Source organism: Eleutherodactylus coqui, chromosome 4 (genome assembly GCF_035609145.1).
Source record: "Eleutherodactylus coqui strain aEleCoq1 chromosome 4, aEleCoq1.hap1, whole genome shotgun sequence".
Classification (NCBI taxonomy): domain Eukaryota; kingdom Metazoa; phylum Chordata; class Amphibia; order Anura; family Eleutherodactylidae; genus Eleutherodactylus; species Eleutherodactylus coqui.
The window spans coordinates 59,130,734-59,148,353 of NC_089840.1; the positions used below are offsets into that span (position 1 = coordinate 59,130,734).

General features: G+C 49.2%; 1 protein-coding gene across 2 annotated transcripts in view; it reads right to left on the bottom strand.

Moving 5' to 3' along the window:
• Nucleotides 1–17,620, bottom strand: part of ABR (ABR activator of RhoGEF and GTPase) — a 361,360-nt gene that overhangs the window by 221,886 nt on the left and 121,854 nt on the right. For both annotated transcript variants that reach the window (XM_066599543.1, XM_066599544.1), the window contains exon 2: nt 6,315–6,499. In XM_066599543.1, the coding sequence (XP_066455640.1) occupies nt 6,315–6,499 (185 nt within the window). The remainder of the gene's footprint in view (nt 1–6,314; nt 6,500–17,620) is intronic.

The following is a 17,620-nucleotide window of genomic DNA, read 5'->3' on the forward strand; positions in this document are numbered from 1 at the left end:
CGGATAAGACCCATCTTTCGGCAGCTGTCCCTGCTCCCCCTGCCTGCCCCATGGAGTTTGGTGTATCAAACAACTAACTTGGGCATATGGGTCACCAAATACGTTTCTACTTTTTATGTTGTCAATCTAGCCCCTCTTTTAGACTGGGCCGAGGAACTGGTTGAACTCTGAGCCTTTCTTCCCTTAAGGCCGAGTTCACACGAGTGTATTTGAATTCTTTATTACGCGCGTATGATACAGGGTAAATCGAAGCAATTCAAATACATTGAGTATTCCACTCACACTTCCATATATTCATCGCGTATACCATGCGCGTAAGAAAACGGATGTTCTATTATACGGTGTATTACGCATGATAGGGGCCTATTGTTCTCTACGGGTGCGTAGGAAAACGCTGTACAAAAAATAGCTCCGTTAAAAAGAGAAGGCCCTCCAGAAGTGGATGCTTCATATCCCTGATCTGGATTGGCTGGCTAGCTCTGGCGCTCTATTAGTTCGTGTTCGGGATAAATTGATAGAGGTCAGGTTTGTAGTGTTGAAACCCCGTTCACCAACACTGTGCTGCAGTTTGTAGTGGGGTTTCTTTGCAAGCGAGGATATGACATGATGGCATCCAATCCATTCCACTTCATGTAACCGAACAACTATAGCCTGATAATTATCTATAATCTTGCTGATAAGAGGTGGGTGGATGTCTTCTGCAGTACTCATCTCAACTAATGTACTCCGGGGAGAAGCTCTACTTTCTACAGTTTCCTCCACATAAAACTTCTCTACTCTGTCTGAATCTCAGATGTGTCCTGGATGCTTAAATGGTTATCGCACTCTGGATATCACATTAAACACAAGTTTTCTCAATGTGATAAATAGCAAAAGCGTAAATCACTTCAGTTACAGATAATTGTGTTTGTGCTGAAAGTTCACTCAAAAGTGCTGGTGACTTAGGGGTCTCCCTTCCTCCTAACTTTCTGTCCACTGCCTGTTGTCATGTGAAGTCCATCTAAAGTAATAGAGACGCTGAGATAGGGTGCAGGAAGTGGTGGTATCTTTATTTGCTGCTGTCTCATGCTCCCCATAGAGGTCTGTCAGGATGAGCAAAAGCAGAGATTCACACAGACATAGTTGTAGCTAATAGTAAGTTATTTACTGCTACACTGCTCATTACTGCTGCATGTTGTCCTCCATGAGGAGGATATTCCCCACTCATTTACTGTGGATTGTACCTGTTTCATGTCTGTAAGTTCTAATTTTTAGGTGGTTTTTTCCATTTTTCTGCTGTCCTGCTGTTTGCAATCCACCTACAGGAAAGGGCATGAGTAAGCCTAGCCTTCTGCCAGTAGTTCTGTTCTGAACGTTCTGCCCTTTCTTCCCATGCAGTATTGTCTTTGGTCCAATCAGCAGGGAGGCAGTATCTGAATGACTGCCCCTCTTCTTTCCCAAACAATTCAAGACAAGTTCTAGCCAAATGGTTAGTAAACCCACCAAAATGTGTGTACACACACACACACACACACACACACACACACACACACACACACACACACACACACACACACACACACACACACACGTACGTACTGTCACAGCAGGTGAGGCAGAGAATGTGGAGGTCCTTATCACAGTATCTGCAGATCTGTCAGCCTGCAGCCTCTGAGTGCATAGGAGCTGCCTATGAAGATAGCCCCTCCCCCTGTGGATATGGAAATATCCGTTTTTGTTACTAGAGAAGCTTTGTATCTAACGACAAAGAGTGGATTGCAAAGCAACTGGAAGGGTGACCCCTAGTGGCAGCCACTTCAAACGGGATTTACATCGGTAAAAGCAACTAAATTTTTAATGCAAGTATATTACAGAAATGATTAAACTACCCCAAGGTAGTAGATAAACATACATTGTCAAGAAGAGTTATTGCTCCTTTAAGGAGCAGAGCACAATTAAAAACACAATATACTAATATGCCACTTTATAAACAAATCAATATAAAATATATCTTTCACGAGAATCAAATTTTCCATTAGTCACAGTGCGCAGAATGACTTCACCTGAGTAAATACACCGTATGACTGTTCTTATGGTAATGTAAGATTGAAGAACTGTAATTAAACAGAACCTATCATTAACCATGTCATAATGGCTTTCACCCGAAAATCAAACCCCAGATTATTTACCTAGCTCTCATACTGATGTCACAGGGCTGCTGATCACAGCTAATGTCAGGTACTCACTCATAGCACACTTTCCCACATTTATAATCAGGACCACCCTCAAAGCCCATCGGAAAATGGAAGGATGTTACCAACAGGTTGCCAATGTTTTATGCCACAGAAGATTTGCAAATTATAATTTGTATTTACATTGTATTATGTATATGGTAATTATCCTTCCGGGCCTTAAAACGAAGTTTGGTGGTTCTTCTGGGAATTACATCTTACAGGTATACAACATGATAAAAAGTCAGAATTTTTCTCCTAATTAGAGATAAGCGAGCATAGTCGCTAAGGACAATTACTCGATCGAGCATTGTCCTTAGTGAGTACCTGCCCGCTCGGAAGAAAAGGTTCGGCTGCCGGCACGGGTGAGAGGTGAGTTGCGGCAGTGAGCAGGGGGGGGGGGGAGAGAGGGAGAGAGAGATCTCCCCTCCGTTCCTCCCCGCTCAACCCCCCGCCCGCCGCTCCCCGCCCGCAGCCGAACCTTTTCTTCCGAGCGGGCAGGTACTCGCTAAGGGCACTGCTCGATCGAGTAATTGCCCTTAGCAAGTATGCTCGCTCATCTCTACTCCTAATCTATTATTTGCTTTTGTATTTTACTCATTTTTATGTTAATTTTATTTACATCCCCTTATTTATTTTTGATGTTTTTAAAGGGTTGTCCTGTTGACGGACGATTTTTTTTTTTTTAAGTGTAGGCTCAAATGTGTTAAAGCAACAAAAGCAGGGGTATATACCTGTCTTTTGCCCCAGTGAACCGTTATCCTCCCAGAATAGATACCACCTGATTGCTACAGTAGTGTGGTGCCGCTCTCCTGGCATCATCACTCAGATGCTGGGATTGGTACTCTACCTCTACGGCCTCTGATTGGCTACAGCACTCAGATGGTAGCCGTTCCCAAACATATACTGGGAAGACCACAGGGCTGCAGCCCAGGACAGGCAAGTACCCCTGTTTTTGCTATTTTAACACATTTGAGCCTATTCTTGAAATTTCTCCAGCAACCAGACAGACAACCCCTTTCTTTTACCTTTGCTATCTGAGTTTTACTGAGGAAATGGGTTGTTTTTTATTTCTTATTAGATGACTTTTTTTTAAATTTATGACTTCCTTTCATGAATATCAAAATATCAATCTTCTTCCCTTTTCCTATATATTGCTACTCCAGCCATGTTTCATGTTTGTGGCTTAATATAGATACTGTGACGGTATAAAGCATACTTTATTTCTCCTGGTTTAATTCATATTTCCTAGTGCCCTACAACTAAGTGTTCTTTGCCATGAAAAAACACAAATAGTTAGTATATTAAAGAAAAAAAGCGCTATATTTTTTCTATTCTTGGAGAACCATGCTAAAAGGGGTTCTCCGGGATTAGAAAGACATAGCTACTTTTTTTGAAAGACAGCACCGTACGCGTCCACAGGTTATGTCTGTGCAGCTCAGCTCCAGGAAAGTGGATGAGGTGCAATACCACAGCCAACCTGCAGATGGATGCGAGTGCTGTTTTTGGAAAAAGGCAGCTATGTGTTTCTAATCCCAGAAAACTCCTTTAATGATCACATGATTTTTTTAAGTAACCTGCAAAAAGAGGCAAAAAAGGGGGAACAAAGGAGAATAAAAAAGGGGTTTTGCAGGGCTTTTACCATCGCTGGACCTATTCCCAGGTCATGAATAGCTGGTCAGCTAGCTCCCACCGCTCAACTGCTAGTGCGGACAGCACTGGAAGTACATCGAAGAGAGATAGCGCTGTCCATATTGTAGTGGCCTAGGTTGGTACTGTCTGCAGTACCAACCAAAGCCGCCTTAATGTTCACAGCGCTATTTGATTCCAGCGCTGTCTGCACTGGCAGTGGACCCAACACACAGCTGATCAGCCCGAATCCCAAGTGGCGGACCCCCGAAATCAACTATTAATGACCTATAATGAGGATAGATCATGAATAGTAAAAGTCCCGGACAACCGCTTGAAGAGGCATTCGAAAACCACAGTCATCGGCAGTACAACCACATGCAGTCCAATCAATAGTATGTCGTTGGTCTGTACACGAAGCATCACCAAAGTCAGAGGATGTCAGCAGTGTGACTAAAGCTAGCAATCTGTAGAAGTATTGGCTGCTTATTACTTATGACATTTATGTGTCATCTACAGCTGAAAGAAGGATGATGATTATGATACAATCATAGACCTGAAATCACAAGTTCCTATACCCAGCAATTGCCCGCTGCAGTAAAAGAATTAATCATCACTGAACTGCTGGAGACTCACAAATATACACAATAAGGTATGCAGGAGGATTTTTTTGTGTGTGACCATACTGATACTGATTATTTTGGGGGTGGGGTAACAATAATGCAAAATAATGCTCCCCACCCAGTGGTCACCGACTCCCCGCATGCTTCTCCCTAGCTCTTGGCAGCTGCAGATACAATACATTGTGCAATATTGGTACCGAGGACGTCACAGCAATACTAAAGCCAAAGCGTAAGACCAACACAAAAGCTATATCAAATCACAAATATATTGATTTCGTAGGCTTTCACCCTTTTATACTCAATGTGGCTCAACAACACAGACATCTGCAATTTTGGTCTGTGAAAAACAGATATCACTGCATGTGTATGTGCGTGTTGCGGGTGTTTTTGCTCCGCATGTGCATTTTTTTTTACATCCATGTGTCATCTGTTTTTCAGTATGTCAAAAAAAGTGAAGAGGATCCAATTAAATGTCACCTTTCTTTGTTTTTACTGCCTCCTGGCATCGTGCATTAAAAAAAGCACGCATGTAACCTCTATGATTTTTTTCTTTTGTTTTTTCTTTTTTAAGCTCCCATAGACTGTCGTGGAGATTTTGGTTTGTCAATACGGACCAGAACAGGACATGTTGCAATTTTCTTTGTTGCACGCACAACATATCTGCATAAAACACACATCTGAATATACCAATTTGCTTTAATGTGTGTGTGCTGTCCCACAAGGGCAATTTTTAAGGGGCCCTTGAATGGGGCCCCAGCTTTGATTTGTACCATCCCTTTCACTACTGGGAATATATGCAGCACCTTCCTCCAAAAAGGAATAGCATAATTGGCAAACAAGGAGAGAGAGAACTGGCCGAAGGGTCATTTTAAAGGGCATGAAATGGGAAACCAAGCCCTCTTGTTCTTGGTGGCAAATGCAACCACCATAATGAGGGGTCAATTTTAATTTTTGCTACGGGGTCCCATCTCTTCTAGGTACGCCATTCAGGTAGTAAAAAATACAGACACATGGACAGAAAATACATCCGTGTGAACGAGCCCTTAAAAGTGGAAAAGAACCTCGGCTGTAACAGACACCTATCTAAGCTCACCACGTCTGTCACCTTCTTTATACATAATGCCTGACAATAGGGAGTAATTCAGGTCATAAACAGCCATAGACCGCTTTTTTTTTTCCCAACGTGCCTTAAATTAACGGCACTTAGAGAACGCAGAAAATCACTCCCCCACACACATCACATCTGAGTAATTTCTGACATACCAAATATCCAGGCAACGAGGTAGAAGAACCAGAGAAAAACACAACAGATATCCCGCCTTAAGTGCGGTCTTGTTCCACCAACAGAGAACTCTAAAGCCTTTATTGGTTTTCTATTTGCATTAAAAAACTTTCCTAATTACAATAAGCAATAAGACGAACAGAAAAAAGAGCAGCTTATCTACTGGGTAGTCAATGCTTTATAAGAAAGGAAAATCTCAAATAACCACCAAGCTTAATTTGGAAGGCACTGCTTCTCCTTGTGGAGATCCAGCTGGTGTAGGGAGTCTTTCAGGCAATGCTCCCTGGGAAAAGGTATGCAAATTAGCTCTCCACCAAAAGCAAAGCTTATGAATGACAACTAATAAAGTAAAACAATAAATAGAAAACTATTTGGTGAAGACTTTAGTAGAAAGTCTTAAGTATATAATAATATGCCAGGAGTTCAATGTCATAAGGACTAAATAAAGCAGTCTACGATAAGAGTCGAGATTCTACAGCTGATCTACAAATTCTATATGTTAAAAACAGGATTAACGGTTACAAAAAACAACATGATGTACTCAATGGGGGGGGGGGGGAAATCTCTTACCTCGGCAAGCAAGCCTTCTGTCGGAGTAGGTGAGACTCCATCCACACTGTCTTGACTTCTGGCACTGAGCTGTGGGGACATGGTAGGAGATTCATCGATGTAGGGCATAGTTTCTGACCCCTCACGAGAGCTCTTCTGCTCCTCATTCCCTTCGGCGTCATACCCATCGGTGCCGTAGTTGAAATCTGTGACAAGGAATAAGAAAGGCCGTTGAGTGCCTTCGATAAGGGCGGCCAACGAAGAGGAGTATGGCTTATGCCTGGGGGTCATACTGGCATCTGAGCTTCTTGAGAGGAGAAGTGAAAAGACAAAAATAAAAGGGGAAGCACGGGGGGAGAAGAATAAAAGCTGTAGAGACTCAAAGAAGGGGAATAGGCTGGAAATGAACACACGACAGGGAAGAAGGAAGCTGGCGGAGAAGGGAATATAATAAAAAAGGGTGTAAACAACTTTAAAAATGTAAATGAGGATGTGTTAGGGAAAGTACAGACTGGGAAATGGAGTTACCGGAATACAAAGTAGAATGTAACAACGACATGGAAATGATTGTATAAATTAACGCTGGAAAAGTAGGCAAAAATAGACGATGAAGAGAGATATTATGAGAAGAGCATAGAAAGACAGAAGGCACAACGCAAAGGAGACGCATCGGAAAGCTGGAGAAGAAGCCAGAAGAGCCAGTCCTGCAGTTCAAGGCAGATTCAGGAGGGTCAGTTGACCACCTCTGAAAAACACACTACGACTGAAGGATTAGGGGAAGCCTGTGAGGCTTGTGAAAACTGGAAAATCAGCGGCTGTCCACAGATGACAGCATCAGAGCTATTCCGGGCCCTGCTCGTTGCCTCCTTCTCTGAGTCAGAGAGACAGAAGGGGGGTGTGGGGGCTCACGGTTTCCATTTTAAAGCTCCAGTTATTGTACAAATACAATTTATAAAAAGGTACATGTAAAAAAGAACACCTTTACTGTGGAGTACTGCTTGGATTTCTTTGCCAATTGTTTTGTTGTTTTTTTTTTTCTCTCTCCCCGAGAGCGCCGTTTTGTGTTCTATATGTTTAAGATTTAACTCTAAACCATAGGCCTTAAGCCCCGGGAACTGGGGTAACCATAGCAACCTTCAAAGCAGGATTTTTTAGCAAATGTGCAGACACTTTACAAAGTCCTAATCGGTTACCGGTGAGAGGAGTGGGTTTGACGAAGGGTAAGAGAATGGACATGAAACAAAAACAGAGGAAAAAAAGTGAAAAGAACGCAAGTAAATGGCTGATGGCTGGCGCTATGCCAAAGTACAACTTCGTCAATCCGCGAAGCTAATTCACAGAACATTTTGGTGAGGCTGTTCATAGGAAAGGCAGGTGTAAAACGGCACAGAAAGTGAGGATTATTTATACAATCACAAGTATGGGATGTGTTCACATGTGGCAGATTTGCTGCAGATTTTCTGGAATGGAAAAAGTCAGCAGCAGATCAATTGAAGGGGTGAAATCTGCTACAAATCAGTGACATGTGAACACACCAATATAGTTTCTTACAGATGAATGGCATATAGAAGACCGTGGTACATCTGACAATTCTGGCAATGGTTGGAGAGACAATCATTACGAGTATGATAACAACTGAATTGGTTCACAAAAATCTAGCCCAACAAGTCAGTATATTGTAGAATTGCCCATATACTTTCATAGAATAGTAGACTTGGGTCATCAGGTCCAACCCCGTGCTCAATGCAGGATCACTAAATCATCCCAGACAGATATTTGTCCAGTCTTTGTGTAAAGACTTCTATTGGAGAACTCTCCACCTCCCGTGGTAACCTGTTCCACTCATTGATCACCCTCACTGTCAGAAAGTTTTTTTCTATTATCTAATTTGTGTCTCCTCTTTCAGTTTCATCCCATTGCTTCTAGTCTTTCCTTGTGCAATCAAGAATAGGGCTCATCCCTCTGCACTGTGACAGCCCCTCGGATATTTGTAGATAGCCATTAAGGCTCCTCTCAGCCTCTTTTGCAAGATAAACATTCTCAGATCCTTTAACAGTTCTCATAGTATAGCGCACATGAGTTGCAGACCACTCACCATTCTTGTAGCTCTTCTCAGACAAAACTAGAGCAAGTTCAATGTCTTTTTTTAAAATCGGGGTGCCCAGAACTGGACACAGTATTCCAGATGAGGTCTGACTAAGGAAGAGTAGAGGTTCTAAACTATGCGTCTCTTAATACATACCAGAATTGTGTTTGCCTTTTTGGCTGCTGCATCACATTGTTGACTCATATTCAGTCTATGAGCTATTAGTATACCAAAGTCTCTCTCACATGTGCTGCTGCTTAGCCCAATTCCTCCCATTCTGTATGTGCTTTTTTCATACTGAATGGGAGGAATTGAGCCAAGCAGCAGCACATGTGAAAAAGACTTAGGTGTACTAATCGATCAAAGACTGGACATGAGTCAACAGTGTGATGCAGTAGCAAAAAAGGCAAAAACAATTTGGGGATGTATAAGAGAAGCATAGAGTCTACATGACGTGGGCTAATTATCCCTCTATACTCTTCCTTAGTCAAACCTCATCTGGAATACTGTGTCCAGCAACTTTTAATTGTTGGTGGATGAATGTTCATCTGTCCAACAACCATTCCTAATGACTCCACTATGCACATGAATGCTCAACTCAGCCGAGCGTTCATTTCTTATGGGCAGAGGGGAGTTAGCTTTGTCAGCGGCTTATCTCCAGTGAGAACAAAAGGATTGGGTGTTGAAAAAAAAAAACCTCCTTTCTCCAATCATCATCTATGATGGGATATTTGGGAGACCCCCACAAACATCAGATAGTCAGCTGGTATGGCTGAAGTCAGCGGATTTGGATGACTTGTCTCTCTTATGTATGGGGCCTAAAGTATCCCAAGTTTAGGAATCTTTCCTCTATACCATGTGCTGGGAACTGGTCACCTTCAGCGAAAGGCAGGAGCACAAATCTCACAAGGAACAGTGTGAATTCAGTCTTACCTTTGCCAGGCATTAGATGTTTTTTTGTATAGGATCCATGACAATCTAATGTCTATGGAGCCCAGTCTCCGATTTATTATCAGAAAGGATGGATTTAACCAATTTGATACTTTCTCCTCCCTGGGATAAGCATTGAAGATCATCTCCCATGCCTTTTTTTTTTTGCCTTACTCCGTTAAAACAAAAAAATAAATAACTGGATGGGGGCATAAAGGTCACCGATAAACTGCTCTATGGAACTACTGCTCATGGAGATTTTTCTATAATCTAAACTTTTTTCCTAAAATATAGTTCCACTTAGGGTCCCAACTAAAGGCCCATTTAGACCCGATTCTCGCTTCAAATTCGCTCAAAGCAGTCTTTTGAGCGAGAATCATTGAGTCTAAACGTGTGGACATTGCACAGTTTTCATTAACGATGAGTCTGATCAGGACCACGTGCTGAGTTCTCAGTGGGATACCGCTGATACTATTGTTTCAGGTGGTATCCCACTCAGAGAACACAGAAGTATGCAGAAGACAGCGCTCCAGCTGTCTTCTCTATACCACGCTCGGAGTGCTCAGCTGTATACTAGCTGAGAGCTCCATGAACTCAGCAGGAGAATGCAGAAGACAGTGTTTCAGCTATGTTCTGCATACCCCACTGGGAGCGCTCAGCTGTATACCAGCTGAGCGCTCGGTGAACACAGCAGGGGGAATGCAGAAGACAGCACTCCAGCTGTGTTCTGTATACCAGCTGAGCGCTCCATGAACACAGCATGAGTATACAGAAGACAGTTCTGCAGCTGTGTTTTATATACTCTGCTCGGAGCGCTCAGCTGTATACCAGCTAAGCCCTCCAAGAAGACAGCAGGAGAAGGCAGAAGACAGCATTCCAGCTGTGTTCTACATAAAGCACTCGAAACGGTCAGCTGTATACGAGCTGAGCACTCCGTGAACCACAGCAGGAGTATGCGGAAGACAGCGCTCCAGCTGTGTTCTGCATACCGCACTCGGAGCGCTCAGCTGTATACCAGCTGAGCGTTCCGAGAAGAAAACAGCAGTATGCAGAAGATGGCGGTCCCGCTTGTCCTCTGCATACAGCGTAAGCCTACATTTACACACTTATGCAAAGCGAACGCTGAAAACTGTCACTAAAACTGCTGTTTGAGAGAATTTTGAATGATCATCTCCTGTGTAAATGCACACAACGATTAATTGCTCAAAAGATGTCTTGAGCGAATTTTGAGTGATAGTAGTTTTGTCTACATGAGCCCATAACCAAATAACACAATCAAGCTACAGTTAAGATATCTTTAGGAAGGTAAGAAAAAGTCCTTTTCATTAAGGAGTAGTAGTTTTGAGTTTCGTAATGGAGTACCAAGAATTCCAAACCCATAAACGTCATCTCCACCCTTCACCAGCATGAAAGTCCACTGCATGCCTAGACTTTTCCAGGATAGATTAGTACTCATTTGCATAATTAATGTACAGTAAAAGCAGAAAGCATACGTAAAGTCAGGGAAAAGTACATCCAGATCAATAGCTTTTACCCATTGAGTGCACAATACTTAGTAAACACTGTAGGACCTAAGTATAACTACTTGCAAAAGAGCAGGTTCACCGAAGAGAGACGGCAACACTCAACTAAGGAATACTTTAGGTCACTGAAAGGTTTTCTCTTCTTAATGACATGAAGGATGATATTTCTTAAACTTTGTGCCCTTAGAAGTTCAGTATTATCCACAGAGACGAAATTTAATTAAAAATAAAGAATAGGGGGTCCCTTTGGAGTTGATCAAGGACTACTCAGTTTTGGCCCTCTATAGGAAGAGGCAACTTACTCTTCAGCCTATTTTTTTATTTTTCTGCAACTATTTCAGCTAATCAGTAACCCAAAAACCCTTTTGTGTAACACATGAAGGATATGACCAATCCACCAGCTCCCTCTTATCGTACAGTTTTATATGTCCAAAGTGCAGACGTTAAACAGACTCAATAAATGTGTCAGATCCCAAATGGTAAATCAGTGCATTTATAGCACATTTTTAGGCGTAAACAAATTCTAAAAAGAAAATCTCTTTCAGCCTAAGGCCTCATGTCCACTTGTAAATTAAAATTTAAAATCCGCAGCATTTTTCCTGCACGGGGTTCTGCGCCCCATAGGGATGCATTAGACACCCGCAGGTAGTTAAATACCTGCGGATGTCATTTTTCCCTGCAGACGCGGATCCGCGTGCAGGAAAAAATCTGGACATGCTCCATTTAGGTACGGGTCTCCCGCAGGCTTCTATTGAAGCCTATGGAAGCCATCCGATCCGCGGGAGACCTAAAAATCAGAATATACTCACCTACTGCGGGCCGTGCGTGTCTTCCCTTCTTCCCGGCCGGATCTTCTTGCTTCGGGCCGGCGGATGTGCCCGGTGCATGCGCGCGGCACGCAGCCGACGTGCCGAGCACATCCGCCGGGCTGTCCATGTAAAGTTCCCAGCAAAATGGAGCAGGCTGTGATTTTTCCTCCGCTCGCAGAAATCGCAATTAGTTTCTGCGATTCTGCAGGAAAAAGCGATTTTTGCATACCTTCAATGCATGCCATTTGCTGCGGATCCTGAGTGTGGACTCCGACAGCAGATACCACTGTTCAAATCCACCCGTGTGAGACCGGCCTAAGTCAGAGTTTGGTCCAATGTGTATCGACACCGTAATTGAGGTAACAGTCAATACCCCTTTAGGCCGCCTGCACACGGCAGAGCTGGATTCTGCATGTGAGTTCCCGTCCAGTGATCCCCTGTACATGCTTTTGCTGTATTGCGGATGACAGAGGATGCTCGCCGTCGGTCATGCGCAGTACAGATTTTATTTTATTTTTTCTTAAATGTTTTTCCCATGCTGTCGCTATGCGATTATGCGGGTACCCGTGGCCTATCCACAATGTTAATGGAAGCAGTCTGCACGGAATCCACAGCAAAATAGAGCATGCTGCAAGTTTTCCCTCCGCTTGCGGAAATCAAAATTAGTTTCCGCGAGCGTGAAGGAAAGAGCGAGTTTACATAGCATGCTTTGAAAGGTATTTGCTGTGGACTCTCCGTGCAGACGCTGACCGCGGATTCCGCAGCAAAAATCCATTTGTGTGCAGGCGGCCTTAAGCTGTACAGTTACACAATTTCAAAAGTCCCCCCCACCTGATCTGGAAACATCGGCTGCTGCGTAGACTCACTGAGCTTTCCCTTAATGATGGAGTAGAGCACTCCTGAAATGTTCTACCCGATCAGAGGAGAGAACTGTGCCGCTGTACAGGAGGTGCAGTCTTTTCCATCCCTGCCTGCACTCATCTCTAAGATCATTGAAGAAGATGGCAGTTTAGCTTCCTGCTATGGTTGGTCCAAAGTTATTCTGAAGGTAGTGTGAGAGGGTGAGGGGATAGGTGTGAGGAGCAGTCTGCGTAAAGGCGGAGGGGAGCCCCAATGAGCAGTCTGCGTAAAGGCGGGGGGGGGGGGGAGGGGGAGCCCCGATGAGCAGTCTGCGTAACGGCGGGGGGGGGGGGGGAGCCCCGAGGAGCAGTCTGCGTAACGGCAGGGGCGGGGGAGCCCCGAGGAGCAGTCTGCGTAAAGGCGGGGGGGGGGGGGGGGGGGGAGGGGGAGCCCCGATGAGCAGTCTGCGTAACGGCGGGGGGGGGGGGGGGGGGAGCCCCGAGGAGCAGTCTGCGTAACGGCAGGGGCGGGGGAGCCCCGAGGAGCAGTCTGCGTAAAGGCGGGGGGGGGGGGGGGAGAGGGGGAGCCCCGATGAGCAGTCTGCGTAACGGCGGGGGGGGGGGGGGGGGAGCCCCGAGGAGCAGTCTGCGTAACGGCAGGGGCGGGGGAGCCCCGAGGAGCAGTCTGCGTAAAGGCGGGGGGGGGGGGGGGGAGGGGGAGCCCCGATGAGCAGTCTGCGTAACGGCGGGGGGGGGGGGGGCGGGGGAGCCCCGAGGAGCAGTCTGCGTAACGGCAGGGGGGGGGGAGCCCCGAGGAGCAGTCTGCGTAACGGCAGGGGCGGGGGAGCCCCGAGGAGCAGTCTGCGTAACGGCAGGGGCGGGGGAGCCCCGAGGAGCAGTCTGCGTAACGGCAGGGGCGGGGGAGCCCCGAGGAGCAGTCTGCGTAACGGCAGGGGCGGGGGAGCCCCGAGGAGCAGTCTGCGTAACGGCAGGGGCGGGGGAGCCCCGAGGAGCAGTCTGCGTAACGGCAGGGGCGGGGGAGCCCCGAGGAGCAGTCTGCGTAACGGCAGGGGCGGGGGAGCCCCGAGGAGCAGTCTGCGTAACGGCAGGGGCGGGGGAGCCCCGAGGAGCAGTCTGCGTAACGGCAGGGGCGGGGGAGCCCCGAGGAGCAGTCTGCGTAACGGCAGGGGCGGGGGAGCCCCGAGGAGCAGTCTGCGTAACGGCAGGGGCGGGGGAGCCCCGAGGAGCAGTCTGCGTAACGGCAGGGGCGGGGGAGCCCCGAGGAGCAGTCTGCGTAACGGCAGGGGCGGGGGAGCCCCGAGGAGCAGTCTGCGTAACGGCGGGGGATCCCCGAGGAGCAGTCTGCGTAACGGCGGGGGAGCCCCGAGGAGCAGTCTGCGTAACGGCGGGGGAGCCCCGAGGAGCAGTCTGCGTAACGGCGGGGGAGCCCCGAGCAGCAGTCTGCGTAACGGCGGGGGAGCCCCGAGGAGCAGTCTGCGTAACGGCGGGGGAGCCCCGAGGAGCAGTCTGCGTAACGGCGGGGGAGCCCCGAGGAGCAGTCTGCGTAACGGCGGGGGAGCCCCGAGGAGCAGTCTGCGTAACGGCGGGGGAGCCCCGAGGAGCAGTCTGCGTAACGGCGGGGGAGCCATGAGGAGCAGTCTGCGTAACGGCGGGGGAGCCCCGAGGAGCAGTCGGCGGGAGGCGGGGAGCCCCGAGGAGCAGTCGGCGGGAGGCGGGGAGCCCCGAGGAGCAGTATGCGTAACGGCGGGGGAGCCCCGAGGAGCAGTCGGCGGGGGGGGGCGGGGAGCCATGAGGAACAGTCTGCGTAACGGCGGGGGAGCCATGAGCAGCAGTCTGCGTAACGGCGGGGGAGCCATGAGCAGCAGTCTGCGTAACGGCGGGGGAGCCATGAGCAGCAGTCTGCGTAACGGCGGGGGAGCCCCGAGGAGCAGTCTGCGTAACGGCGGGGGAGCCATGAGGAGCAGTCTGCGTAACGGCGGGGGAGCCCCGAGGAGCAGTCTGCGTAACGGCGGGGGAGCCCCGAGGAGCAGTCGGCGGGAGGCGGGGAGCCCCGAGGAGCAGTCGGCGGGAGGCGGGGAGCCCCGAGGAGCAGTATGCGTAACGGCGGGGGAGCCCCGAGGAGCAGTCGGCGGGGGGGGGCGGGGAGCCATGAGGAACAGTCTGCGTAACGGCGGGGGAGCCATGAGCAGCAGTCTGCGTAACGGCGGGGGAGCCATGAGCAGCAGTCTGCGTAACGGCGGGGGAGCCATGAGCAGCAGTCTGCGTAACGGCGGGGGAGCCCCGAGGAGCAGTCTGCGTAACGGCGGGGGAGCCATGAGGAGCAGTCTGCGTAACGGCGGGGGAGCCCCGAGGAGCAGTCGGCGGGAGGCGGGGAGCCCCGAGGAGCAGTCGGCGGGAGGCGGGGAGCCCCGAGGAGCAGTATGCGTAACGGCGGGGGAGCCCCGAGGAGCAGTCGGCGGGGGGGGGCGGGGAGCCATGAGGAGCAGTCTGCGTAACGGCGGGAGAGCCATGAGCAGCAGTCTGCGTAACGGCGGGGGAGCCATGAGCAGCAGTCTGCGTAACGGCGGGGGAGCCATGAGCAGCAGTCTGCGTAACGGCGGGGGAGCCATGAGCAGCAGTCTGCGTAACGGCGGGGGAGCCATGAGCAGCAGTCTGCGTAACGGCGGGGGAGCCATGAGCAGCAGTCTGCGTAACGGCGGGGGAGCCATGAGCAGCAGTCTGCGTAACGGCGGGGGAGCCCCGAGGAGCAGTCGGCGGGAGGCGGGGAGCCCCGAGGAGCAGTATGCGTAATGGCGGGGGAGCCCCGAGGAGCAGTATGCGTAACGGCGGGGGAGCCCCGAGGAGCAGTCGGCGGGAGGCGGGGAGCCCCGAGGAGCAGTATGCGTAACGGCGGGGGAGCCCCGAGGAGCAGTCGGCGGGGGGGGGGGGGCGGGGAGCCATGAGGAACAGTCTGCGTAACGGCGGGGGAGCCATGAGCAGCAGTCTGCGTAACGGCGGGGGAGCCATGAGCAGCAGTCTGCGTAACGGCGGGGGAGCCATGAGCAGCAGTCTGCGTAACGGCGGGGGAGCCATGAGCAGCAGTCTGCGTAACGGCGGGGGAGCCCCGAGGAGCAGTCGGCGGGAGGCGGGGAGCCCCGAGGAGCAGTATGCGTAACGGCGGGGGAGCCCCGAGGAGCAGTCGGCGGGAGGCGGGGAGCCCCGAGGAGCAGTATGCGTAACGGCGGGGGAGCCCCGAGGAGCAGTCGGCGGGGGGGGGGGCGGGGAGCCATGAGGAGCAGTCTGCGTAACGGCGGGGGAGCCATGAGCAGCAGTCTGCGTAACGGCGGGGGAGCCATGAGCAGCAGTCTGCGTAACGGCGGGGGAGCCATGAGCAGCAGTCTGCGTAACGGCGGGGGAGCCATGAGCAGCAGTCTGCGTAACGGCGGGGGAGCCATGAGCAGCAGTCTGCGTAACGGCGGGGGAGCCATGAGCAGCAGTCTGCGTAACGGCGGGGGAGCCATGAGCAGCAGTCTGCGTAACGGCGGGGGAGCCATGAGCAGCAGTCTGCGTAACGGCGGGGGAGCCATGAGCAGCAGTCTGCGTAACGGCGGGGGAGCCATGAGCAGCAGTCTGCGTAACGGCGGGGGAGCCCCGAGGAGCAGTCTGCGTAACGGCGGGGGAGCCCCGAGGAGCAGTCTGCGTAACGGCGGGGGAGCCCCGAGCAGCAGTCTGCGTAACGGCGGGGGAGCCATGAGGAGCAGTCTGCGTAACGGCGGGGGAGCCATGAGGAGCAGTCTGCGTAACGGCGGGGGAGCCATGAGGAGCAGTCTGCGTAACGGCGGGGGAGCCATGAGGAGCAGTCTGCGTAACGGCGGGGGAGCCATGAGGAGCAGTCTGCGTAACGGCGGGGGAGCCATGAGGAGCAGTCTGTGTGAAAAGCGGCATAAGTGAATCTCTCTGTAAGAGATAGGAGGAACCATGAGAAGCAGTCTAGTGCGTCTGCGTGAGCGCAGAGCATAGAGGAGAGCAGTCTAACAGAGAAAAAACCATAAGGAAGCATGTGTGAAAGAGTGAATCGTGAGGAGCACAGGCCGTAGTCTGTGTGAGGGTGGGATGTCCATCCAGTCTAGTTCTAGCCTTCCTACTACAGACACAATGCTGCAGCCTGAGAGTTGAATACTTCGTAGGACACCAATTTTGCCCCATTAACCATTTTTTCTGCCTGAGATCACCATGGCTACTCACATTATCCTCTTCCCTGCCCTAGACCACCAGGGCTGCAGACATTAATGTCCTACACCCCAGCAATGTTACCATAAAGCCAATAACTACTGTAGCCATTTATAGCAACTATTTTGACACTATAAAGTAAATGCTTATTTTCCACCGATTTGGATTGCCCAGTTTCGGAGGAGCAGCACCCAGGTCCCTAACCTCCGAGTCACTAGCTACAAATTTTGAAAGGCAACATTGGTAGGAAGCGGTGTTCTAGCTAGAATATTGCTGCTAACTCAGCAAGTCATTCATTTATGCCTTAAAACATAATGAATTTAGTCGCATCAGACATTCAACAGCAGGGATCACAATGACTTTCACACCACATAGTACAACTAATTCAAGAAATAAAATGGACATGACAAAGAGTTTTTTAAAAAAGCTGGACGAAATCCACTAAACCCTGTCCAGAGAACGCAAAACCACATTTATCTGTATCCCCGGGTAGATCCAAAGCCAAAGCCGAAGGGCTAACCACTCAACCACCCATATTGTTCTTGCAGATGACTGTTGAAGAGCTTAGTCTGTGCCTCCCAAACAAATATACAACATATAGTAATAAAACTGCTTCCAAACAACTGCACATAAGTGATGAAGGTAAAATACTGTATATTGGCAGGTCATGTAGTAAAACAGCAGGTTTTGGCCAATTTTGGCAAGTCTGATATTAAAAAAGTGGCCTTGGTAAGGCGTCATCTTGGTGTGAATTTTCTCTACAAGCAAATAATTCTTTTGTTAATAAAATCAGACATTGTTTTATCAATTGGCGACCCGACAATAAGTGTTTGGCAATGCTCAACCTAAACCGGGTTGAACTGTTTCGATTTGCTCAACGTTCAGCTTGGCATGTACCCAAGCCTCAAGC